We start from the raw sequence: 26,889 nt of genomic DNA, 5'->3' as shown, positions 1-26,889 counted from the left end.
GAGAAGTCAACAAACAACACAAATAATGTTGACTAAGAATGATGATCCCGGTACACTGACATACGATTTAATGAACAGACAGAAACGGCACCATTCAAGCCACCATATCTGAGAAGAAGATTTGATAAAGGCATGATAAAAAACTGAGACTTTTGAGTGATGCTAACATTAAAACCATAATGTACCCCCTCCCGGACGAATGGACGAAAGGAAACTTTGCACAACATAACGTACGAGGCGGAATGTGGAATGCAATTTTTGCTTGAGTCCTTTACAATTACACTAAAAATACACCAACCCGAACCCCCTCTCCCGGCCGAAATCTGACCAGTCCCTAAGGGAGCGCTCAGTTAGTATTCACTAGGTGGGGCGGCAAAGTCGAGAAGGGTGAGGTTGTCGTAAATTGCAAGGAGCTCATGAGTTTTTGCCTCAGACTGAACACAGTGGTTACTAAGAGTTAGGCCGAGTTCAAAAAAAGTGGTGAGGGGGGGGGGGCTGGAGGAATTCAGGGGGGATTCGAAAATTTTTGGGGTAGTCGAGGGGGGGGACTTGAAAGTTTTGCTCTGCCTATAGGGGGGACCTGAAAATATTTTGACTCCCAACATTTTGATGTCGGCCAATGGTTCTAATGTTATTAATAATAATTAAACAAAACCCAGAACCGCTTTGTCTCATTTTATGTCTTTAATCTCAAAAAAGTCTAAAAATGTATGAATGTCATTAAATTTTCGTAGAACAAGTTGGCCTTGTAATGGGGCACGAGCTACAACTGTTGATAATTTTTCAACATTTCTATGCAATTTATCGAACACAGTTTCTTGGTGTCTCTCTACAGCGTGCTGCTGAAAAACACAATATTCAGTTTTTCAACAAAGCCCGTTTGTATAAATATTGGTGATAATTGAATGATGCAAATGCACGGTACATGTAGGCTGTGTTGGCAAGCTGAATACTGGATAGCTCAACATTCTGTAGGGAGTAGAACAAGAACACAATTGTATAAACTGAACAAAAATATTATCAAAATAAAAAGTTAATACAACTACTGCCCTGCTACTACATACTGGCAGTGACAGTGATACATGTAGCTCTGACGCTGATGTAGTTTAAGAAGAGTTTCGGTCATAGGACACTCAATTGACAGTGAAACATACATCTACTTGTACACAAGATCCAGCCAGAGAGCAACACATAGAAGACTAGGGGACTAACAGTTATCATGGATTTTTGAATTCTGACATATGAGAACAATCAAATATTAGAGAAAAAAGATAGGGTCACCATACTTGATCTTATACAAATGTACGATGAAATTTAAAAGTCAGTTTTTCTAAAATCACTTAAAATCAATATATAAAACCATTCATTTCATGTTCATGCAGTGAATGAAATTTTCACATCTCATTGTACCAATAACACAAAAGTAAAACTTTAAACAGTAAAGACTCTAATTTAAAGGGAAAAATGTGTGACTAAATGGAATCTTTTATTTTTTATCAAATTTGCCATTATTACACCTAAAATTTCTGAGATTAAAACATTAATTTCATGGAATATTTTAACCTTCCAGTATTGTCAATTTTGTAAAACATTTTATAAGTGGCATCTGAGTTGTATGTCTTGTACTTTTGAAAAAAAATTTTCAGTAGGTCACTGTGCTCATTTTTTCACAATTTGGTTAAACGTAGCTAGGAATACACAATTTTCATACTCTCTCATGATTGTCATTTTGTGTGCTTTTCAGATGGTGCCATTGAAGTGGCCGGAGTTGGATAAACTCAAGTCGGCTTAGACTGAGAAATCCAAAAAGTTCACTGATGCATTTAAAAATGAATAAATTTAAGAACTTGCCCTAGGTATATGGCTCTACAACCTGCTGATAAGAGGTAGTGTTGAACATTTGCGTGCAGAACGACACATTACATGGTTTTTTTTTACTCTGCGTGCATTCCTAACAAATATGCGGCTATATGGTAATTTGGGGGGGGGGGACTTGAAAATTTTTGAGGGTATTGAGGGGGGACTTGAAAATTTTTGAGGGTATCGAGGGGGGATCTGAAAAAAATAAGATTTCAATCACGATTCCTCCAGCCCCCCCCTCACCATTTTTTTTGAACGCGGCCTTACTCTATTTTTAAAACTGTCCAGTGGACCTGATCAAAAGTCTTGTTTCTGTTTACAAAAATGGAAGTTTTATCGTCTTCTGAGGGTACGGGTCATCAGAAGAATTTTGCCGCCCGACCATCTGCCATAATAAGTGAACACCGGACCTTTCGAAAAGATCATGTCGATATCGATCTCTGACTACATGTTGTCTGAGTATCAATCTAGGCCTAATTCCAGGGCGCAGGATTAGGTTAATTCCAGACGCAAATGTGTAATGTGTGTACTACGTATTTATGCATTTCCTTTTGAACGCAGTTCTTGAAATATGATTAGGGTCTCAAACCGTTTTTAATTTTGGCGCCTGCAACAAATAGCATAAAGAAAGTTCGACAACCCCCCCCCCCCCCCCCCCCCCCACCCCACACACACACACCCGGATTGCATGCACGCTGAAAACCGCCACAGTAGGGACGGTCTGCATATATGGATGTAGGCCTAAGCTTATGAAGCACGCAAAATAGTTTCTCCTTTACCTTTGTATTTGTCATTTTAAATTATTACAGTGAAGGTAAAGAACAGCAATTAATTCTGGTAAAGTTTAAACAGACCTATATTTTTAAACACCAAGCTTGGTTATTTCGGATGAAAAGTTTTCCACGGACGGACGATCTGTGCTCCAGCACGCATAAAGCGACGAGTACGCGATCGACAGATCGCGCAAAGAATCGATCGATCTAGTAGCAGAAGCAGACTATTTGCTACGAAGCCCATACTCGCTTATGGTCGCATCGAGTCGAGTCCGCTGAGCTCATGCGCTGAGCGGCTGAGCAGCGTCATACTTGCGGCCGGCCCGGCCCAATTGCATCATCCTACATACATATGAACCATCCCATGTGTCTCAGCGCGATTAATAAAGGCCCTCTAAGTTAGCCTACAGTAGTTCCACAACCCGGGGCCGTACAGTTGTGCTCTGTTGTACAGTTGTCTTTCTTGCAAGACAGCACGGGTACTCAGAAGTAACAATTTCTTATAAGTGGCAGTGTTTTCTTTACCAATAATTGTATTCAGTTGATATATACATGAAAATAGATAAATATTATTATGATTATTATACTTCTAATGCTCGACCATCCTCAAAGCTTCAGCTCAAAATTTCACTGAGTTTACGCGCAGAGAATATCTGTTATGTCAAAATTCGACAATGGTAATTTTTTAAGCAATAGTAAATAAAAATCGTCAATCCAATCATGCCAGGTTCAAATTCTACGGATCAGTGGAAGCTTAGTTGGAGACACTAACCGTGCCAGTTGCAGAAGATCTATCGATGACAACTTTTGGAACTGTTCACTGTATTAAAATACGTCCTCGCTAGAAAGAACACCTGGAACAAATCGAGGGGGAAAGTACACTCGTTCACGAAGTCAAACACACTTTCTCTATGTACTGGTACTAGTACGTGCACAGTTGTGGACTGTATTACAGTCTACATGTATTTGGAATTATTGAACAACACACTATTTTGTTTGTTTAGAAAATGAAGTCGTTGGTTTAGTAGCGCTGATCGGAAATGACGCCGGTCATTTTTCTTTCATTAATATGCAAAATATTTACCTGTATTTTCCGCAAGAACGCTGAAAATAAAACCTGCTAGTTTTACAAAGGACATGAAGGCTCACACTAATTCATGGCTCAGTCTACAACTGCAATAGACGCATGCAACATCAAAATTTGTCCGAAGTTTGAGCAGTAGGCCTAGTGTCCGAAATCGCGCTCGTTCACTCAACCGCCGGCCATCCATATCCGGGTACTTGCTGGCTCTTAGTCAGTTTTGCATCACAGCGCAGTGAAAACCAATGATTGAAGTTCGGATTTTTCAACCATCAAACCAATATTCAAAGTTTCAACATACATAAATGACATCACTTTCCCCACGCAATTTCTGTATCATTCGCTCTTCTGTAGGACATGTATCGTCTGATCCCGTTTCATTTACTGACGTCACTCCGCGGTTAGGCGCCTAAGGATCTACAAACCTGAAATTGCGATCAGTGCTATTAACGTGTAATTGACATATCATAGGAGAACATCGATTTTATTTGCCCGAAAATAAGAACGCATGTCTCGAGTGAAATTGATGTTTTGCCCCTACAACTTCACCTCGTTTTCAGCACGCAGAAGCCGCAGCTATGTAGTTAAGCCTGAGCTCACCCTTGAAGTTCTAGGAGTGTTACCCCTTTACTCGATGAGCTCGTCTTCTTTTGATTTTCTGACGTTTTTAAGACTATTATACAAAAGAATTGGTTTCTTAGCTCTGTTGTCAAGCAAAGGTCTTTTATATGTGATGAAAGTCCGATATCGCTTTTCATTTGCCGACAATATCGTCCTTCATAATACAATCAGTTTGCTAGGGAGTAAATTCAACAAGATGGCGGAAGAAGCTACGGCCGCAATGGAAAATCTGGCTGTTCAAGACGACAAGAAGGCAAAGGCATGCTAAATTCCTTCACATTTTCTACGATCGAATTTTTCCATGACTTCCGTACTCGTTCGAGCTCCTATTTTCCGAGTTGCCAAGGGATTCCTGTACAGTGTTACCAAAACTATGAGCAGGGCCACGCCGGTTAGTTGCAATGTTTTCGTGCATTGACAGAAATGTGACCCACGTGTCACGCTTGTGTGCCGTATCATAAATCCGGTTTGAGTGTGTTGCTTTGTTTTGCGTAAATGCGGGAAAGTTGTTCATGGAGACGCTTTCTGTGGCGGTGCAATAAGTTTTGGTTTAGAACTCATAGTCACCCCATTATCGCTGTTACCATGGATTTTAATACCCGTAAATGACATATGGCCAGTACATATTCAGAAATTATTCACATGATCATGGGGGAGCGCTGGTAACCCATTCTCATATTATTGCTGCAGTGCGTGTGTTCGCATGTAGGACTATTAAACTCTTGCTTGGCCCTGTCAAAGGAAAGAAAGATCGTTGGGTATGCATCAGGTCTGATTTAATAATAAATTCATGGAGGTAGCACACAGATCTGAAACTATTTGCTTAGTATGGATAATATTGAATTTGCTTGCCAGTGGCAATTCATTGCCGTCATGTCATGTCATGTCATGGTTATGCCACGTATGGTACACATGGTTGATCAGTGACAAATTTAAACCTCAGTGAGAACTTTCTTCTAGATTGATCAGCAACAAACATTAACAGTCACATGTGTACTAACATTGTTTTACTTGATCCTTCAAATAAACATGCCCCACCAATAAATTCAAAGAGAAATTCTGTAAAAAAACAGATTTTAGATACAGCTAGTTGCAGTTTCTGCAGTTTTTCAGGAGTGGAAAAAATGATATAATATTACTAATTAGGTGCAAATTTCCTATATTCCTTTATCATTAGTTTCAAACTTTAAGGTGATTTCTTGCTTAGAAAAATTACAGTTTGCAAGTGACCAATAATGAAAACCTTGTGAACTATATTGCATAAGAATAGCATGACCTTTGAACCTTGATAATTTCCAGTTTCGGTACACATTATGGATCATTATTTTAATTCATTCCTTCATTGTGAGGTGAAGTTTTATTAGGTTTGACAAAGGCAGATGAGTTATCAGCTGACCAGCCTGGCTTCATCTAACTCAGTACCCATCATTGTGGAGATCAACAACTCGTAAAATGCCCAACAATTTTCAAACTTGCTTCAACTCATAAGTCATTTTATATCGTGTGTTGGTCTGTTTGTTTCTGTTATATGGCTCTCTCCGAAAGGCCTTACACATATTTTGGTTTGGTAACTTCTAATTGTTAAAAGGAAGATCTGATTTTGAAAGTGAACGGTATAAGATGAACCATGCTAACTTTTAGTTATAATGTATTATTTTTCATCCACATTTAGCTCTTAATACTCTTATATACAATTCTTTGTTTATTGAGAAACTTTCAACCAATGAATTGCCCCTTCCAATGTCACAGTGACCTGGGTGCTTTCAGTGTGTCTAGCTGGAATATCATTACTGTCAATAATTAGACTATGTCTCTTAGAGTGTTGAAGTAATTTAGAAATTGTTTGACTATGTCCTTTCTGTTCGGTATCCAAATGATCTGTTTTGTTTGCATTGTCAATCACTCCATGGGTCAGAAACAAGCTCAATCACAGATTAGGTGATATGTGCGTATGATGCAATGGCATGCCACTTGCACATTGCATCATCTAGTGTTTCATGGTGACATAGGATTGTAGTTTTCTGCCCGGAAGTTTATTGTAATTTTGAAATGGTAATTGCCAAGCAGTAGTATAATGTGATGCTTGAGTTCAGAGTTGAGGACAGATATTCTCACATCCCTGGTTCTCAGGGAGTGTTGGAATGCCAGTGTTGGACCAATTTGCATGTGTGTAATATATTTTCATTTGACCAATGCTCATTGGTCAATTGCTGTCCCTACACCCAAGGCACATGCATTATATTTGACTGGTGGCAGGTAGCAAACTGTAATTGTAAAACCCGAACTTTAGCACTTGCAAACAATGTACTTTAAATGAATGGGTTTCGTTACACGCATGCCCCATCAGTGACAAATATGCAGACAGACCAAAACACAATGTCATGCGGTTATTTTGATTAATGCATGGCAAAATATTACTTTATATAATACTGTGGGGGGATCAGCAATGACAAGAAAACATTCAAGGTAACATACATGTTCAGTTCAGCATTTGATGTGAATGAATGTGGCCCATATATTTAATAGAGAGTCATTGATGACAGGTGTGTTTTAATACAATACTGTATATGTACTGAAGGGATGTTAGAAAAAAATAATTCAAGACACCAATGGGCTGAAGTATTTGTCTCACACTCGCTGGCGAATTTCTGTCTGCACTTGCCTCTGGCACTGAAATGAACTTGAAATCCTCTGAAGCTTCATGTGACACCCACTGCTGGTGCTGTATTGGAAATTATCATTAGGCAACTTTTGTGTTTCGTATCCAACCATGTAGTGATGATCCAGTTCACATCGTCATAATTTATTGAAATCACAATATTTAAAATTATTTAGAAACTTCATCTGTTAATTTCAAAGCAGCGCCACAATGACCACAAGGCTTGAGTTCTGATTTGGTGACAATAGAATGCCGTACTGTAAATACTGAGCCCATTTATCAAGCCCTAGACTCTCTGTGCTTCCCTTGTGATATACGGTAGGTATTCAGTTCCCGTCAGTATCTTACCAACTATTAATGACCAATTCTTTGAAGGGTGTGTATCATAATGACTTATTTGTTTCTGTGGTTACAGTCAGACATTTGGTTGAGACTGTTGGCGCCAATATTAGTCAAACTTTAAACATATGGAAAAAGAAACCTGCTGAGTCAGCATTAAGTTTGAATGTGCCCTTTGGACACAGTGTTGCAGCCAGGAATTTTAATACCAGGGGACACTCTGACCCTCCACCGTTTACTTTTGGAAATATTTTGCACATTTTGGGGACAACATGTGTCAGTTTTTAACCACATTTTGTATTATATTGTTACAAATTTCACAAAACAAAATTCAAAATTCAAAATTTTGGTCTACCACTTGCTCAGGCTTATTTTGAAGTTCATGGAGTTAATAAACTTTTCACAGGCTTATTCTTGTGGAAATCAAAAATTTTATTTCCCCCATAAAGTTAAAACAGGGATGGCACCCATTTTGAATTTCAAATGTCAGCAAATATTGGGAAATTTGTTATCCTAGTGCCAATTTTTTGCATCATGACCCCTAATTTTTTTTCTTGATATCAAAAGTGTATAGTTTAAAGTTTTCTTGCTGTAAATTTGTGCAACAGTTTAAGTCCTTCAATTTTGAGGCACATACCAAATATAGCAATCATATCATGATTACCAGGAATTCGTCACAAAGGTTTCAGATTTAGTTTTGTAAAGCAATAACCATAGTAACAAGAAATTCTTTTGACATTGGTGATTTGTTATGTTATGCTACTGATAGGCAAGTTATATCATTAAAAACAGTTATGAGAAAAATTCATTACACTCACCCATCAAAGACTTAAATTACAAAAAGATGATAACATGTAGAAGTACAAAGGAAAATAAATCACAATTTACCAGGTAATGTCTTTCTAATCTCTGTACATACCGTAGTAGCAATGCATCATACTGTAGTCCGTGGACCTTTGTCACATTTCTCGCTATATTTTAAGTACATTCCACCCAACCAGACTAGCTACGGTGCCATTTAAGGTTAACAAGTATTCTTTCAAATGCCGTACTGGCCCCAATAATATATTGTTCTTCATTGTGATTGGATGAAAAGCAAGACTGTGATCATTCTGTCCGCTCAAGCCATAGTTGCTATATTGCAAAGATTTTCATCATCATTAGATCATGACCTTTAACCTTGTAATTGGAGGAACATGATTGGTCATTGTAAGGTTCTTGCATCATTCCACTTCTGCTTATGTCAAATAAAGACTTGATAAATAGGATTAAAAGGCAGCAAGTAAGGATAAAAGGAAGGGAAACTATTATTCTTGTCAGTAGTTTTTTCACCACCTTAGTATTACGAGACTCTGCAGAGAGCAAAAACAGAAAATGAGCAATCAAAGTGACTCCAGTGAAGACATTGACAAATGTTCAGACAGAAGTGAGTCTGACAGTGGTGAGGATGTTGAGGTAGGATTGTTGGCATGGTTTCAAGGCATTACCGTTTATTTCTTATCCATTGTTGTCGCAGTCATTGTCTCCAGCTTACAGGGAGCCCAAATACTGCTTTTGTTGACCATTGTATTTCATTTTGCAGAAACATTTGTGGAAGCGGTCTTTGGTATTTATTTTGAGTTCAAACATTGTTTCCATGTGTATGCTGCAAACTCTGTGCGGTCTCTTACATATATGCTGGTGTAATACATTTGTAGCTTTGAACTTTCATAAAACTCACCTCATGCAATATAAATAATTAAAATCCTGCAAAATGTTACTCAAATGTTGACGATTCTAGAATATTCACTCAAATGTGAGTGTCACTAGGCTGGAACAATGTCAAAAATGCTAGTACTGACAGATCTTTGAACCTTTGCTCACAACAAAAAGTCTCCTGTTAAATCTTTGGCAAATGTGTTTTGGAAGCAAAACGAAAGTGAAACAACAAAACATAACTTGATTTTGTTGCTGTATTGTTTATGATTGTACACCTGCGTTTGTAACTTCAAGAGTTTCGTAATACAATAAGTTTAAGTATTGGAGGACATGAAGTCCAGTAACTTTTTTGTGTTATTGGACGCTATTTGAACAGTGACCTGATGACAACTTTACGTGTACATCAACACTGGGAAAACGAGACAAAATTTCAGAATTTTTTGCAAAAGATTCACATCTAATAATTGTTCGTCATGCAGTGAATAATGATCAGTCATAAACCTGTGAATTTATGTGAAATTATGATGTTGAACTACAATTTCTAGCATATGCGCTGCACTGCACAGGTTGAATTTTTGTTCTGTGCACATAGTGGACAAGCTGAACACGCTCCCAGTCTGCTCACATTTGCAGAACACAATTTACAACCGGACATTCTTAAAACACTAAAATTTCAACTTTTCTGGTAAAATTGGTCAAAAATAGATGTATAATAATATAAGGTTATTCACAAAATACCGTTATTTAGCATGCTTCAGTGTGGTACTCAATGCTATGCATCTTGGACAATGCCGCCGCTGTACGGTGTGCTTTGATAAAAATCGCAGTGTTTTCTGAATAACCTTATATTATTGTGGTTGTAGTCTAAAATGTAAAAAAATTTAAAAACCAGTATACCATGTATCTTTGTCCATAGGTAATGATTCTTGAACATTAGTAAACTTATGCTCACAAACAGAGTTGACCTTTTTACCTCTTGGCAAGACACCTTGATACGTACAATAACCATTCAAACTTATGAAAAGCTTTTCAAACACGTCAAATTATTCATTGATCTCATTTTTTAGCACACAAATAGTTAGGAGTGCCATATGCAGCTTAAGTGTTCAAACCTGACTCATTTGCAGCCAGTTGCTCTCTCTTAATTTCGAAATCCTTTGGAGAAAGAGTTTAGAAAGCATTAAAATCAGATAGAATATGAAATCTCATAGAAATCATTAATGATTACTCATAACCATAATGATATACTTACTATTGCCACACAGCAACCTCACTCTTTGCACACCTCTTGCTACACTCAATTTAATCTTTTGTCAGTTACATGTATTAGGAAAGGGCAGTATATAACAGGGTTCCCAACTCATGTTACAGGGGTTACCCTGGATTAATGGAATCCTATTAGGATACACTAGAATTGGTCGAAGATTTCCCAAAGTACCTTGCATAAACATTGTAATTGAAAATTAAAGTCTGTTGTAGACTATGATAATATTAATGTTGAATATTAGTTTAATTCTGAGACTAGATACACTTTGAAAGGAAGAGAAAAAGAGAAGTTTCACACCAGTTAAAAGTCAGTGTCAACAAGAACACAAGAAGTAGGAAATAATGACCGCAGCTTAAAAACTATTGTAGTAAGTCAGTATTTGCCAAAGCTCCCTAAGCTTTGATAAGATGGCCCTGTTGGATTATGTCATTGAGATATTGACTGAAGGTCAAGTTGCTCTGATACAGCATGATGGGTATTTGTTTTGGGAATTTTGTGATGTGACTCCATGAGAGCTTCAACATGAAGACATTGCATCATAATACATTTTCCAAGTGTAAGTGCGATGGATCAGCTTGTGGTATTATCAGGCCGCGGACAATAGTCAATTTAAAATTCATCAATTAATAATGGCAAAAGTTTTGTTTTGGATACACAATGTCATTGTGCCTGTGAGAATTTCCGTATGAAATTCCTGTGAGTGAGGGCAGTAATTTTATTCATTTCATGAAGTATCAGTCAAAACTTTCCAAAATGTTCATCTGCTTCGTGAAGAAACGACCTGAAGTACTCGTTTGAAATATGTTTTGTTTTGTTTTTTGGATCGATCCTGCTTTCAGGGTCCAGATGGCCAGAAGAAAGGAAAGAAAGAGAAGAAGAAAGGGGGTGGAGGGGGAGGAGGAGGTGATCACCCTGTAGAGGTATGTATGAATACTATATACCTGCTGACTCAAGGTTTATTATCTCTTATGGTAGTCTGTTCCAGAAGTAGTGGAATTTCATGTTGAACCTCTCCTCTAATGGCCACATGTAAAAATGACATTCTCTTGTGTAAGAGAAATGGGTAGGGGTGTAAAGTATAAGTTTACAGGGCAAGTTGTATGTATGATGTTGGATTTTGCATAAGTTAGAACGCCAAAAAAAGTGACTAACTGTTCCCTTGGACTTGCATAGTGACTGTTGCATTGTTCAGGAGATGTTGATAACAATTGCACTGAAAGAAGAGTGAAAAGCCATAACCTAAGAAATGAAGATATTGTCAATCAAACAGTGCATACACGCAGAGAAAGGATCTGCAGTATTGGCAGACGTTGCCAATATTTATCATCTTGTCAGATTGAATCAGTACCATCACATTTTCATGATATAGACATGTGTTACTCAGCAGTAAAGGTGACACTGACAGCCTAGTTCACCAAAACAGTGCTTTTGTTAAGGTTTAAGAATATGAATAACTTGTTTTGGAACCTCAACAACATTTTCATCGTCACATAGAAAAACGTGATGCATATCATAATGCCAAGTGTCTTTCCTTTTTGCAGTTGAACCCATTACCAGGTTACATTCAAAGTCGAGTTGAGTTGTTTGAGAAACTCAAGAATGAATACTTGGAGGAATTGGCAGGTAATGTAGCTTCTACACAAAGTTTTAACTGTTACGTCAAGTTTCTTTCATCATATGTGGTATTGCATACATATCTTCCAAGCCAATTGCCAAAGCTAAAGCGTTTCTAGTACCATCTTGTTATGTCCCCCAAGATGTGGTTTGTCTTAGGTATAAACAAGATCATTATTACACTGATTTTATGCAGAGACCAAAAGTGAAAATTAACAATGAACAGACTGTCTCCAAAGTCTCATATTTCATATATTTCATATATCAAAGGTAAATGTCGTAAATTTTGGCCACACATCAGTGAAATAACATATTGACAAGGGCGTTCTACTGTGCTGCACTATGGATTAGTCTCATAATCACCTCACTTAACTTGTATTACTTTGTGTGCATTGTTGCAGCAAAGCCGAAGACACCAATCAAAGTCACTCTGCCTGATGGCAAAGTGATCGAAGGCAAGGCATGGGAGACAAGTCCATACAGTGTAGCTCAGGCGATCAGGTGAGTGTAAGATCTGATATTTGATACTTCATCTCATAGTTACATTTTTGTAGTGATTAACAACATTCTGCAATAAGATATGATAGGATGAATAGTATATAGAACACCTTGTATCCATCAGATATTCACTAGCGCTTGACTAAATGTTACAGATGAGCCCTCTCAAAGAAGTGCCTTGTCTTGAAAATGTCATTTATCTAATCGTCTCAAAACGGACGAACTACGAGCAGACCTACGAGCGAAGTACGAGCGAAGTACGAGTGACGTAATGTGCCGTACTTTCAAAGTACGAGTGACGTAATGCAGGTCCCAAAATCGACAAAGTGAGCGTCAAGCTGAGCGTGGAAAAACAAAAACAGCGTCGAACTGAGCGTTGAAAAAAAAAGACAAAATAGGATTCGAAATGAACGTAGAAACATGCCAAACAGAATGTCAAAGTGGGGTTCTGAGTACGGGTGCTAAAATATAGCAAATATGCGAAATAAACACGTAATGACTTGACTGATTTCAGCTTGAATATAGCAAGTACGGGAACGAGTTCAAAACGTCTTTCACGTGGGTAGGCCCTACTACTGACTTTGCAGCACTATGTTTATAACACTGTTGACAAAATCTCAACAACAATAAATTGTGGGTTCATCGTAATTGGTATTGCATGCATTAGTGAATTTTCAAAAATGACATTCATAATTGCATATATTTCAACTTTGGTAGCAAGAAAACCGACGACTCTGGGTGACTGGCATTGGGCATTCGTTCGTGTGCAAACATCGCGTGCAAGTTACAGACGATGGGTGGTACGGTGGGAGTAGGCAATAATAGCGATAAACAAAACGGCCAGTTTAGCCTACCCACGATATTGTAATACATACGTCATCCACCCTCTGCTGTGACTTTCCTCTAATTAACGCCAAATAAATAAATATATTTGTAAAAATACATTATTACGTCGACGCCGACTTCATTGACGTCGACAAATCGACGTCAGCATTTATACTACGACTGATGCCTGGAACTTATCTACCGAACTGAGTGTAGCTAGGTAAGTTTGGAATGTGATGAATGTTTTGAGTGATGTTTTTTTGTTGTTCAGGAGCGCGAACGAACGAATTGAATATAGAAGTATCGAGCATCGATATCTTGTATGGCTTCTGCAAGTTCTGCGATGACAAACAGGAATATTGACCCCACAGTGACCTGACTATACCATTATTCAATAGGCGGGGCCGTATTCTCAACAATACACACCAATAATAGTGTGGTTCCGATAATGTGCTTTTTCAAAACTTGAAGTTGAATGCGAGGTCAGAAAAATGTTAGTCTTTAAAATCATTGTTGAGTAGAGGTCATTTTAAAATAGACTGTACAACATGAGGTACACACGGGTGCCACAAAAACACCTGCCAACTCATAAAATCCTTTATATTATTCATTGTACACTGTGATTAACATAATGTGGTGATCAGATTATTTCGAGGTCATAAGCTGACTCGCGAGCCACGAGTCTCCAGTCTTGACCCGTACGTACAGACTCGTCCGAAAGTCAAAGCCTAAAAGTATTCCTCCGCACTGCACTGAACCCGCTCTCACGACCAAAAAAATAATCATACGAAGTTCACACCCGCTCCTACTTCCGAGTTTCGAATATACACAGAAAATGTGTCTAAGCGTTCGTTTGTCGTAAAATCCTTTCACATAAACAAAAATCTTTCATCCATGGAATACAACATAGTCCTAGGCGTATTCATAAAAAATTAGGTCAAAAGGCATGTGTGACTTATAGCTTGCATACGTCACTCGTACTTTGAAAGTACGGGCGCATTACGTCACTCGTAATATGAAAGTACGAGCCCGTACTTCTGCTCGTACAATGTCAGTTTCGAGACAATTACATACCTCGAAAATGTTGGTTGATATTTGGGGCTGAATGGATATCAGCAGTGGATTCCATAGGATTGATAAAGAGTGAGAAAACGATCTATCGCCATATGATTTGAACCTGGTACAGGGACATTTGATTGTATGTTGAGGTTCAATCAAAGAGACTTTCTGGGGCTGTTGAGTTCGATAGGTTTTGCCAGGTATTTAGGAATGAGTCATTTAACGATTTATAAGTGAACAGCAAGATTTTGAATTGAATTCTGTAGAACACAGGAAGCCAGTGGAGAGTTGCTTGATGTATAACTGAAGTGATGTGATCTACAATGTGACCATGCACTTCTGAAAATTTAGCAGATGAAAAATTGACCTGTTACAATATTTAAGTGTCATTTGTAACAATTTTTTAATGTCACTTGTATCAAGGTGTACACCATCTACAGTAGATTGACACTTGCAAAATTTGTTAAAATATTCTAGAAGCTGTTTTTGTCAGATTTCTGTTGACTGTGTCCTTTAACCCTTTGAACCCGGCTCGGAAAAAAATGTCCGAATGATGTCACAGGTCACCAGGGGGTCAGGGTGGAAAGGGTTAACATACAACTTACAAGTTATATTTGATGTGGTATTCCAATTCTCAACTCTAAGACCGATAGTGTTTCCATTGCAAAGAGCAAGATTTGATCATTTCTATAACAATATCCTATCCTAGTTGTTGCCATAACCTGTTTACCCCAATTCCCTGTTGACAGGTCCACAATCTTTAATGATAGCAATGGGTGTGGGTGATACTATGCTGGTGAAAGGGTTAAAGTTTCACCAGCATCTTTGACGAGGGTGAACGTCCCACAGGCGTTCCTCATCTGTAGCATTTGGTGATGAGAGCTTTGTACCGGTTTTCCGATCAAGTTTTACAGAATTTGGTTCTCTTGCAGCCAAGGACTTGCTGATAACACTGTCATTGCCAAGGTCAACGGGGAGCTCTGGGACTTGGAGCGTCCATTTGAAGGCGATGCGGGTCTGGAATTGTTAAAGTTTGATGACGAAGAAGGCCAGCAGGTATTCTGGCATTCGAGTGCCCACATACTGGGTGAAGCCATGGAAAGACACTATGGTGGATGCCTATGTTATGGTCCACCCATTGACACTGGATTCTTCTACGATATGTTCCTTGAAGGAAGGTGAGAAGACGTTGTGCCACAAAGAAAAAATTTTCAGTAATATCGTATGAGCAAGGAAATAAATGACCGTACCCCATATCATACGTTGTACAGTTAATGCCGTTACCTGGTAATCCGCTGTGCTCTTGCTCATTCAGCATTTCATCAATATCATGAGGCCATCTTTGGATAAGCAAATGATTCAGCATGTGAATATTATGAGTGCATACATTCATTAGAAATATTTGATATGTATTTCAAACAATGAAATAAAAGCCAAGCAAGTTTGTGTTATTCCGTGGAATAAATCTTGTGATTTTGTATATCTCCTTCCATAGTTTACTCTCACAAGCAGTTCGGGTGTTTTAGTCAACGGACAGGAAATTTCAGATTTCAATATGTAACATGAATTTTGATTCTGATCTTGGCTGTCTAAAAATAAACAGCTTCATGATATTGAATGTATGAAGTTTGTTGGGAACCATCATTTTGAACTATATTTTATCTGTCTTTCAGGCAAGTGTCAAGCAATGATTTCCCATCACTGATGCAGATTGTGAAGAAAATTCAAAAAGATAAACAGCCCTTTGAGAGACTGGTCATGAAGAAGGAAGATTTACTGAAGATGTTTGAAGTAAGTTTATGTGTTCGTTGGCCCATATACTTGCTAGTACTACCGTGATGTAGATTGAGAGTTGATGTTTCAGTGTGATAGGCCATGGACCGAGTAAACCTTGTTAAAGAGAATGTACCACTAGAAGTCATCCAGTCTTGATAGTTTAAAAAATGCACTGAGACTCATCTATTTCGCAACGCATATACCAACAACCCTGCTCTGACTAAGTTACTCTGTGAAGCGCCATTGAGCATTAACTACCTTTTGGAGTTTAGCACTTTAGAAATCCATCGATGATTGATTGATTGACTGATTGATAGAGGCATGCAGATTAAACAACGTATGGAACGTGTTCAATCTGTATGTTTGTAGCATTCAACTTTTACATTTCAACAGAGGGCAATGAAGAAAGCGTATGCCAATCTGTTTACCCATGATTCTATGAGACAGTAAAGAAAGACTCCGAGCAACTTGATACAGCCACGGTAACGTGGTCAAGGTCAATGATTTGTGTATTCCAAAACTTGTAATGGCATATAGTATTGTCTATGATTCTATGAGACAATAGAGAATGACACCGAGCAACTTGATACAGCCACGGTAACGTGGTCAAGGTCAATGATTTGTGTATTCCAAAACTTGTAATGGCTTATAGTATTGTCTATGTACAGTGCAGTTGACACGAAAAGGGTGCTTATACTAGAACTTTCTCTCTTACCTCAGACTGCATAGTTCTGAGAAAATTGACAAGGTAATTTTGTTCAGGCCTACTGTAAACCTTCCTTGCAAAATTTATTCAAATACAATCGAATCAATGACTAGAGTCAGCAATTATCAGGGTTACCCCACTTACAAGATCAAAATGAATGTCAGATCAAGCTTATTTATACTGAGTATGAATTACTTTCCGTGCATGCATGTACTGTACATTAATGGCGACTATGTCTTGTTGTCTTTCAGTACAATCAGTTTAAAGTGAGAATTCTCAGTGAGAAAATCAAGACGCCAACTACCACTGTATACAGGTAAGACAGAATTTCATGCCTTCATTTCAGGCTTTTTCCCAATACACAACAACAATTGTTCTCTTCCTGTTTCTTTGGCCATCAGTCATCAGACATCACATTCTTTGATCCGTATGGAAAGGATGTATGTTGGTAATACTGTCAATTTGAAAATGTTGAAGGCAAAGTCAGAGTCATCATTCCAATAAAGCAAAAATTGTCAGTTATGTTCCTAGGCACAAAATCTAGTTTAATGGCCACCTTTGATCAAGATGTGGTATACTTTTGAAATCTTATCGCTGAAGTTTTGTGTTCATCTTTGTAACAGATGTGGACCTCTGATTGATCTTTGCCGTGGACCACACGTGAGGCATACTGGCAAAGTGAAGGCCATGGATGTTGTCAAGGTTAGTTTACATGTAGAGACATTGAAATGCTTCAGTAGACTTCATTGTTTCTGAAAATGAAGTAATGAAAAATCAGAAAGGTGAATACAGAAACAAATAAACAAACAAGTGTTACACTTGGTATTTGCAAATTATTATTCAAGGAAAGATTACTGGTCATTTATTTACTTACGCCATACCTTTGCTGACAGCACTATTTTCATAAGTTTCTCTCTTTGAATTTTTTTATCAAGGTCTACCATAAGCTGCTTTCAAACTTGCAGTTTTTTTGCCAACTTATGTAAAAGTCTTAAAGGGCCAGTAATGCTTAGCTTTCGATGATTTCTGTGCTATTTTTGTTTTTCAATGTAAACCACAATTTCTTGTTCTACTCCCATAAGCATTTTGTCAGCCTGTACATGTGTAAACTGCACTGTTATTGTCGACAGGTGAATTCCCGTCTGGACTAGAATTCAAATATAAACAAAATCAGTGCATTCTACAGATATAGACGCTATGTTGACAAGCTAAAGAGTGGGTGTTTCAACATTCTTCTTGGAGTAGAGTAAGAATGTGCAATTGACATATAAAATTTTTAAAGAAATTTTAAAAATTTTAAAATCCTGCATATTTATCCTTCTTTTCTTCCCAAATTTTTCCGACCAGAATTCCGCTACCTACTGGGAAGGCAATGCAGAAGCAGAGTCCCTCCAGAGAATCTACGGCATCTCATTCCCGGACAACAAACAACTTAAGGAATGGCAACATTTCCAGGCAGAGGCAGCAAAGCGGGACCACAGGAAGTTAGGAAGGGATCATGAGTTGTACTTCTTCCATGAGCTCAGCCCAGGATCCTGTTTCTTCCATCCCAAGGGTGCACATATCTACAACACTCTAATAAACTTCATGAAGGTTAATATAGTGGCCTCAAGTTTTGCAGACATGTCTGTCGGCTTCTAACTTACCTTAAATATTGACATGAGTCATCTCAACGTGCACTGTTTTGAATTTTCAAGCTACAAAATGAATTTTTGTCCCTCAGTGAACAATTTAAAATGTTAGTAACTTAGCTTCCCGGCAATATCTTTGCATCTGGATTTGAAATCTAATGATCATTAGACCACTCTTTCAAGATAGATTATGATACATATGATAGATGTGTCATGTAAGATGCAATAAAGCCAGAAATCTGTCTAAAATACTAAAATTGCTCATTATTTTGTTTGACAGACTGAATACAGGAAGCGAGGCTTTCAAGAGGTCATTTCACCCAATATTTACAACAGCAAACTTTGGGAAACATCAGGACATTGGCAACATTATTCAGTAAGTTTGTTATGTTCTACAATATCAAGGAATTTTAACCCTGTTCACCCCGATTCCCTGTGAACAGGCTCACACTCACCAATGATAACAAAGGGTTAGGACCAAACCATGCTGGTGAAAGGGTGAAGTTGTGTTGATTTGCAGGGGCTTCCTGTACCAAATATGTTTGTAAGGTTTCTGACTTTCCAAAAGATAACATAGTATAATTCCTATTCATCAGCAACTCTTCACTTTAGTAATCCAATATAGGTAACACGGAATAAAAGTTGTACTGCCGATGTATATTTCTCATGCAGAAAAGTCACTTGTTTTGAGTCTTATATGAATATTTTTCTCAGATATTTGAGTTTCTTTTTTGCTTTGTTTTTTACACAGGAAAACATGTTTTCCTTTGATGTTGAAAAAGAAAAATATGCCCTGAAGCCAATGAATTGCCCGGGTCACTGGTGAGTAACGTTTGATCAAAACTCAACCGTTGCCTTTCTAGAATGTTTTTTCATGATTTCAAAGGATGCTTTACCTAATTTAATTGTTTAGGTTAGTAGCCAATTTTTCGCTGATATTGGATGAATTACTACCAATGTGTTCAATGTATGAATCTGACTTTTGTTGAATAAATTGTTAGCTTACTACTATGACCCACTTTGTTTGACTATCATTATATTTGTACAAAATAAAGGACAGAATCTCTCAATTTGGAGAAGCTGAAGACTTTCCAATGTCCCACATTTTAAAAGGAACAAAGGAGGATGAAATAAATGACCATTGTTTTTCTGATCTGGACATTTCAAATTCACTAATGGACAACACTAGCCCTTTTTATTGCTGAATGCCAGTACTTTCTTACAAAATTCAGGGTTCTTCACAAGGGTTATTTTAGGGGTGTGCCACCCTATCTATTAATATATTAATGACCATACAATAGATTACATTTTCACAACGGAAGAATATGCAAATTATGCATTATTATGTAAATTGACAGTACCGGTACCTTAGTTTTTCCAAACTGTTGAGAACACTGAAAATACAATATGCACATAAAGGATGGGAATATTTAATAACTATTAAGAATCATGCTTCTTTTAATAGGTGAAATTTGAAGTTTTACACAAGTTTCATGCACAAAGTGATCCCTCCCAAATGTCTTGATAGGGGAATGTCAACATTAATCTCCCAGTTGCAGTGATAAGTCCTATTAAGTTGTTTTGTAGTCACACCAATGTGATATCTTTGAACTCATCATACAATTTTACATTTACCTACAGTTTGATATTTGATCATCGACCACGATCATGGAGAGAGTTGCCGTACCGCATGGCTGATTTCGGTGTACTCCATCGTAATGAGTTGTCAGGAGCATTGACCGGTCTGGTGAGAGTGCGTCGGTTCCAACAGGATGATGCTCACATCTTCTGCAGACCCGATCAGGCAAGTCTTGAAATCAAACATTGCTCTGCTACTTTTACACCCACAGAGTCTTTGGAACAAAACATTTTAAGAAAATCAAGGTGTGGATCCTGGTAGTTTTACAAGTGAAGTAGATTGGAATCAAACTCCATGTTAACATCTTTAATTATGTTTCTCACCAGGGATATCTAACCTTGGAACCACAATGATATAGTTGTACCAATGATGTGCTTCTTATCAAAGTATAAGAAACCCTCATGGCACACCCTTATTCCTGAATATTCCTGATATACATGTACATCAATTTTAAAAAAGAGTTTGAGTGAGGAAGTTCACACCTCAAAAATGAAAGAATTAAACTTTTTCTCAAATTTACCTTGGGTAAACTTTCAACCAACTTTCAACTTTCTAATTCTAAGAAAAATCAGGGGTCACCGTGCAAATTATTGTAATCGAAAAACAAATTACCCAATGTTTGAAATTCAAAATGGCTGCCATCCCTGTGTTATCTCTATTTGGGAAGGTAGAATTCCTAATTTTCATAAAACCAAGCAGGTGAAAACTTTATTTACTCCATAAGCTTTAGAATGAGCCTTGTAAGTGGTAGGCCATAAGAATATTATAAGAGTCTTAGAGTCAAAATATCTGTCACCGAGGTGCATTCTACCTAAACCCTTTCACCCCCAGTTCCCTGTATACAGGTCCAACTTTACCATAGAAAACAATGGATTTGGGACAAACCATGGTGGTGAAAGGGTTAAGTGTGCCTTTGAAGAAAGTTGCTGTCTTGAATCTTTAACTCGCGTTATGGTTATCCACAGTATTCTGTGAGTCAGCCATGAGTAACATGAATAGATTGGAAGTAATATAATGGTCTTTTACTTGTCTTATGTAATTTGAAAGATTTCGGAGGAGATGGCTGGCTGTCTGGATTTTCTCAAGAGTGTGTATGATACATTTGGGTTCACTTTCTCACTGAATCTGTCCACAAGGCCTGAGAAGTATCTTGGGGAGAAGAGTGTCTGGGACCAGGCTGAAAAGGTGAGAGGTCTAGAGATATTGGAATAGTATGTGCAGGAAGGGATGAACCTGTCCAGTTTGAGGAAAAAGTTGACATCGGTGATGTCAGTAGAAGCAGGAGAAGTAATGGAGATGACTGTTGTTTTCAATATTGCAGATATTGTCAAGCAGACAAGCTCACCATCGTCACACAAAACTCTGGTTGCTCTATGTTGTGATGTATACCATACTGTAAAATGTAATGACATGTGATAGGTGCTACCTCAAAGTTTTGCTCATTTTTTTCTCAATTTTTTCTTCATATTCAGAAAGGGATATCTTTGTATCGCTGATACCAAAAATATTGTAAAGTATCAGGAGTCAGCAGTGACAAATTTTGTATAGAAAGACAAGTATAGCTTTGATGAGAATACTTAACTGCTGCTTGAACTTTTCTGAAGTCTTCTCTTCAGAGGCTTTGTATCAGTGAAACTAAGGTTGAAAGATAAAATCAGTTTTAATTATTGACATTTCAGCAACTGGAAGAAAGTTTGGACCTGGCTGGATTGCCATGGAAACTCAACCCTGGTGATGGTGCATTCTATGGTCCAAAGGTAATCTTAAACATGTAATTTGACTGCAGTAATCTGTGAAATTATCAAAAAGTCTGTCATCAATAAAATGCAAATGTCCTTTTGTGATGAGAAAAGTATAATAGGTGGCTGTGAATTGACACTGCATAGCCAAAACTTGAGGTTGTAGCTTACATAAATTTCGTGATTTTGACGTATTCAAAAAGGCAACGTTATCAGAAAGATACTTGTGAAGTGTCATGACTCATCTGCGAGCAAGGTTTAAAACGTAACAAGTCCTCTACAGAACTTAACTTCAATCATAAACAATCAAAAAATATGTTTTCTTTTTCTATCAGATTGACATAGTAATATTAGATGCGTTACGACGTGCCCATCAATGCGCCACCATACAGCTTGATTTCCAGCTTCCGGAGAGGTTTAACTTGAAATACGTCAGGTAACAAAACCGTCAGCTTTCTGTATCTCAGTTGTCACAACTCAGTTTAATTCAGTTCATTAAAATTATATACTTTGCATGTATAATTACTACTAGACATGGGATACATAGGTTGAAAGCTTCCAATAACGTTTGCTAGGTAACCTGAACAAAGACAAATTTAGCTGAAGTTCCTCCTATGGAGGAACATATCAGAATCCAAATGTTGAAATACAACAGATTGGATTATTTGAAAGGCACATTTTTGTCTCGGCCATATGAGATTGTGTATATTTTACACCGATAACAAAATTTGTATTGCTCTGATTTAAAGGCAAAATATCCTTGTTTTGTACTGTGATTTTGCAACCCTTCAGAGTGACTTATAAATATTTTATCTTCGTACTGTACAGCCCTGATGGAACAGAGAAACGTCCTGTCATGATTCATCGTGCTATCCTTGGATCTGTTGAGAGGATGATCGCTATCCTGACTGAAAACTATGGCGGTAAATGGTGAGTAATGAAAACACAAACACACATTGTGATGAGAGCACAACTTCCAACACACACACTTTGATGATGTCATGCAAATTGTAGAATAGGCAAATTTACCTCATGTATCTGTACAAAGTCTTTATTATGAAGAAAATTAATTGCTCGTGTAGCAGTTTATCAGAGAGCTGCAAGCAGATATGTATCAAAAGCTTCCTTTTTGCACATAAGCAGTACACAAAATACCTTGACTTTGATCTCTACTTTCCATATTTATGTTTGTGTCATGCAAATCTGCATGAATTTCTTTCAGCAATGGGCTGTGTTTCTTGACATCACCAAATATAGCACTATGATTGGACGTGATCATTAATCTGAAATGTGTATTTTTCAGGCCATTCTGGTTGTCACCACGCCAGGCCATGGTTGTTCCCGTAGGTCCGAATGTGTACGACTACGCTGAGGAGGTGAAGAAACAAATCTTTGAGTCAGGTTTCCTGTGTGATGTTGATGTCGATGCTGGTGATACCATGAACAAGAAGATCCGTAATGCCCAGCTAGCACAGTATAATTTCATTCTCGGTGAGTGACGATATTCATGTTGTCGTAAACATCGATATTTTACCAACAAGGTGGACTTGATGCCCTTGATTTGGATTTAGGAAAATGACCATCTATCACAGCCTGTAATAAAATGATACTCATCCAGTGACTCGTTTTACTCACAATATTTTGATTCTTCATATTAGTGGCCAGCTGGATCAAAATAAAGTGAAATGCAATGCACTTGTGATTAACATATCTGACTTAGTTCAATAACCATCAGACAGGGCTGGTGAAATCATAAATCAAGTGGTTTTAGCAACAAAATTATTGTTGATCCCTTGCGGTTCCAAAATATGAACCACTTGTCATGTTTTCATCATCATACACAACAGCATGACTTATCTGTGGGATGAAACAATATACAATGCAGGATCCGAGGTACATGAATATTCCACATTGATTAAGGGTCATTAGCATAGAATTTTAATACCGAAACAATGCTCATTAAGGTAATCTGCATATTTGAATATCATTATACCTCGCATCTTGCACTAATAGTGAAACAACTGATAGAAGGAATTTCTCGTCAGAGAGTCTCAATGAGGCCAAAGTTATGTTACAACACAATTAAAAGAAAAGAATCGTGGAAACTGAGCTTTGAGGGCGCTGTAACATGTACATCATTAGGCCACATCTGATTACTGAATTCAGCCAGCAGCTGACTCACAGGGCCTGTCCATGTTTGCCTTGTAGGACTTGATTTTGCTGTTTTGACTGGAATTGTTTAAGTTTTACACGCTGTCCATAGTGGCAGAATATTTCTGCTAATTCTTTCCAAACCCCTCCCCACCTGGCAAACTCTTGGCAGTCTCAGCTTTGTCCTGTTTACTGACTTATTCCAAACTGTCTTATTCATTATTGATGAAAGTTTGATGTTTTATTTCTCTCTCTTCACAGTTGTTGGTGAAAAGGAGAAGGAAAACAAAACTGTCAATGTGCGTACGAGAGACAACAAAGTACACGGAGAGCATGACATTCGAAAAGTCATCGACCGTTTCCGTTCCTTGCAAGACCAGAAAACTCTCAACAGTGAAGACAGTTTTTAAAGGCAGTATCTTGGCTGCTCAGGTCAAGGGTCATTTCTATGTCAAGGGTCAATTCACTACTGAGAAATTCACATTTTTTTCGCAAGCCGCTTGTTGGCCATACATCAGGTTAACAGAACCTTCAATAGTCTTTTGTCAGAAATACTTGTTTTTTACAGCTGCAGTCATAGTGAAACCAAAAAAAAATATCATTTCTTGTGTTATCGTCAACAGTGAAAGTAATTTATCTGGTAGATCAGAAATAGTTAGACCTAAAATATTTGACCAAGTTAGTTGTAAATTTAGTATACGATATAATGTATAAATCCTGTGTAAAGTACTATTGTCTTTACCTCTTCAATTGATTGACCTCCTTTGAAAATGTTTAAGTGATACAAGACACCATTTACTTGATAACAACTTCAACATTGCACATTGTCCATGAACTCATTTCCACACTCTCTGTAACCTGTAAAGAACTCCACCTATGCATGTTTGTTGGGATCAGATATTTTTACAGTGTGGATAGTCAAAAAAATTCTTATTCACTGAGAATGATGATATATAATGACCTTTGCTGTCTTTAGGGTCAGAGGGCAAAGGTTACGTAGTTAACCCATGATCGACAAGTCAGTGTCTTGATGTTCAAAACATGCCACAAGGTTCTTTCTCGAATTTGCCACTTATTTTTACCTATTAACCCTTTGATTGCCAAAGTCAATTTTTGTCGCCTTTACAAAATAAACCCCAGTCAAATTTTTTCAGATTTTTGCCAAAATTTTGATAAAAAACTGAAGCTAATTGAATGTGATGTCTGTTTGCTCCAAAATTATGAAAACAATGCCAGAAAAATTCATAAAAATTGGTAAAATGTTGCACTAAAATGTTGGCGGGAAAAATTACAGCACTCAGGGTTAAGAACTGATAATAAAGTGCTCAGATTCAGATGTGCAGCTGGGGAGGAAATAACCAAAACGAAGACTGTCATTTCGATCAGACGTCACTTCCTATTGTGTATTTAATGGCACACAATGACGAAAGAGCCTTCTCACTGCATAAAACATAAATGTACCCAATTCATGTCAAGTGTGTCTAGGCTATGACAGAGGTACCGTAAAAAAGGTATTTAATTTGTAAATGCAGATCCGCATCTGAGCAAAGTCGCTTGTAAGCTCTAAGCATACATAAAAGCTATCACCATGCAGAGTCAACTATAGAGAGAAAGATAGGAAAATCATAATGTCAAGAGACATTTTCAACAACGAACAGTCATTGTCTTGTCCCTTTTCATTTGCAATGCAGGGAAATTTTACGATGGTGATTTTGAGAGATATATTATCATTTCAAAGCTACATCACTTGAGGTTGCGTCACGGTGTCTTGTGGGCCAGGGCTGCCTGGTTAACAAAGAGAATACATGATTACACGGTGTCAATCATTAAAAGTAAAACTGACACAGAATTTCCGTAATAAACCCAGCACCTCTAGCCCACAAGATATTGTGAAGCGCCCTCGTGATCTAATAAAACTCTGCACAACTAGCGGACAACATATCATAAATTACCATCGTGGTAGAGTAGCTTTGGAATTCTAATGTAGCTCTCATCCCAGAAAAAAACAAAACAAGAGAGGAATAAGTTTGATACAGATGAGATAGCAGATGTCAAAATTGAATGAGACATGATGCCAATGACAGCTTCACAATGAATAAATATATTCTGCTCCTTCAATGAAATAGCTCTGGGTTCTTGATGTTCTCGATAGTGGATGGCGTATACATAGCCATATGCCACATAAAGACATGGTGCCTATGAGTGACTTGGCATCAAACACCTGTTGCTGTATGTGTCGTCATCACGCATGCTTTGCTACAGTCTAAAATATGCAATTTTCATTGACTTTGTCGCCAGTCTTAATGATTCAGTTATAATTTGATACTAATCTTATCAAGAATGCATTATTTCCTGGTGCAGCAATTTAGCTGTCATTTTCTTGTAATATTTGATTACGTAACTAATCAATTCAAAGTAAAGCCATAAAGTTTGGTGTGCTTTTCTTAAGCTTTTTAATTTATGACACACAACTTGCAAGTTACGCCTCTGTTTAAGTTTCCAAGCCACACCATCAGGTATAGCTTTCTTGATCTGTGCAATTTAGTCATGAAATCCTCGTGTATTGTCCATATAGAGGTGCAACATTTCTCAGACTAGCTGTGAAAGAACAAAGTAACAATAAAAGAATCTTGAAACTTGTCCAAAGTTGATATTGTTGCTCTTTGTTAGCTCCACTGCCAGCAACGTGGAGCTTCTCAGATAAGCTGGTTGTCCATCATCATCCGTCTGTCCAATTGTCATCTTTCAACATTTGGCTTCTTGTCTGACAATACTGATCTTATTGCTTTGAAATTTGGCATGCACATTCCTGTGGTGACTGCAGGTAGATGTGTCAAAGCATAGTGAAATTTCTATTTGAAGAAAGTTTTTCCCGGTTTTTGTAAAAAATCTCTGAAACCCGAAGTCCAATTGCTCTGAAATTTGATATGCACGTTCCTTGGGGTGACTTCAG

At 37.7% G+C, this 26,889-nt stretch overlaps 1 protein-coding gene across 3 annotated transcripts; it reads left to right on the top strand.

Annotated features, from left to right (window-relative positions):
* The first annotated feature begins 4,441 nt into the window (after positions 1–4,441).
* LOC139121196 (threonine--tRNA ligase 1, cytoplasmic-like) lies at positions 4,442–26,576 on the top strand. 3 transcript variants are annotated; one of them, XM_070685887.1, is made up of 18 exons: positions 4,442–4,594; positions 11,138–11,218; positions 11,840–11,921; positions 12,314–12,413; positions 15,227–15,472; positions 15,968–16,085; positions 17,028–17,092; positions 17,400–17,478; positions 18,124–18,369; positions 18,688–18,783; positions 19,159–19,229; positions 20,049–20,211; positions 21,094–21,231; positions 21,726–21,803; positions 22,121–22,221; positions 22,614–22,715; positions 23,089–23,276; positions 24,198–26,576. In XM_070685887.1, exons 1-18 carry the CDS (start codon positions 4,448–4,450, stop codon positions 24,344–24,346), a joined length of 2,250 nt encoding a protein of 749 aa, XP_070541988.1. In that variant the 5' UTR covers positions 4,442–4,447; the 3' UTR covers positions 24,347–26,576. The 3 variants fall into 3 exon arrangements, with proteins under 3 accessions (XP_070541988.1, XP_070541989.1, XP_070541990.1); XM_070685888.1 differs by having other exon boundaries at positions 4,505–4,726; XM_070685889.1 differs by lacking the exon at positions 4,442–4,594 and adding an exon at positions 8,609–8,788.
* Positions 26,577–26,889: the final 313 nt, after the last annotated feature.

This window comes from Ptychodera flava, chromosome 21 (assembly GCF_041260155.1).
Source record: "Ptychodera flava strain L36383 chromosome 21, AS_Pfla_20210202, whole genome shotgun sequence".
Lineage (NCBI taxonomy): Eukaryota > Metazoa > Hemichordata > Enteropneusta > Ptychoderidae > Ptychodera > Ptychodera flava.
This window is presented reverse-complemented; position numbering and strand designations above follow the sequence as displayed.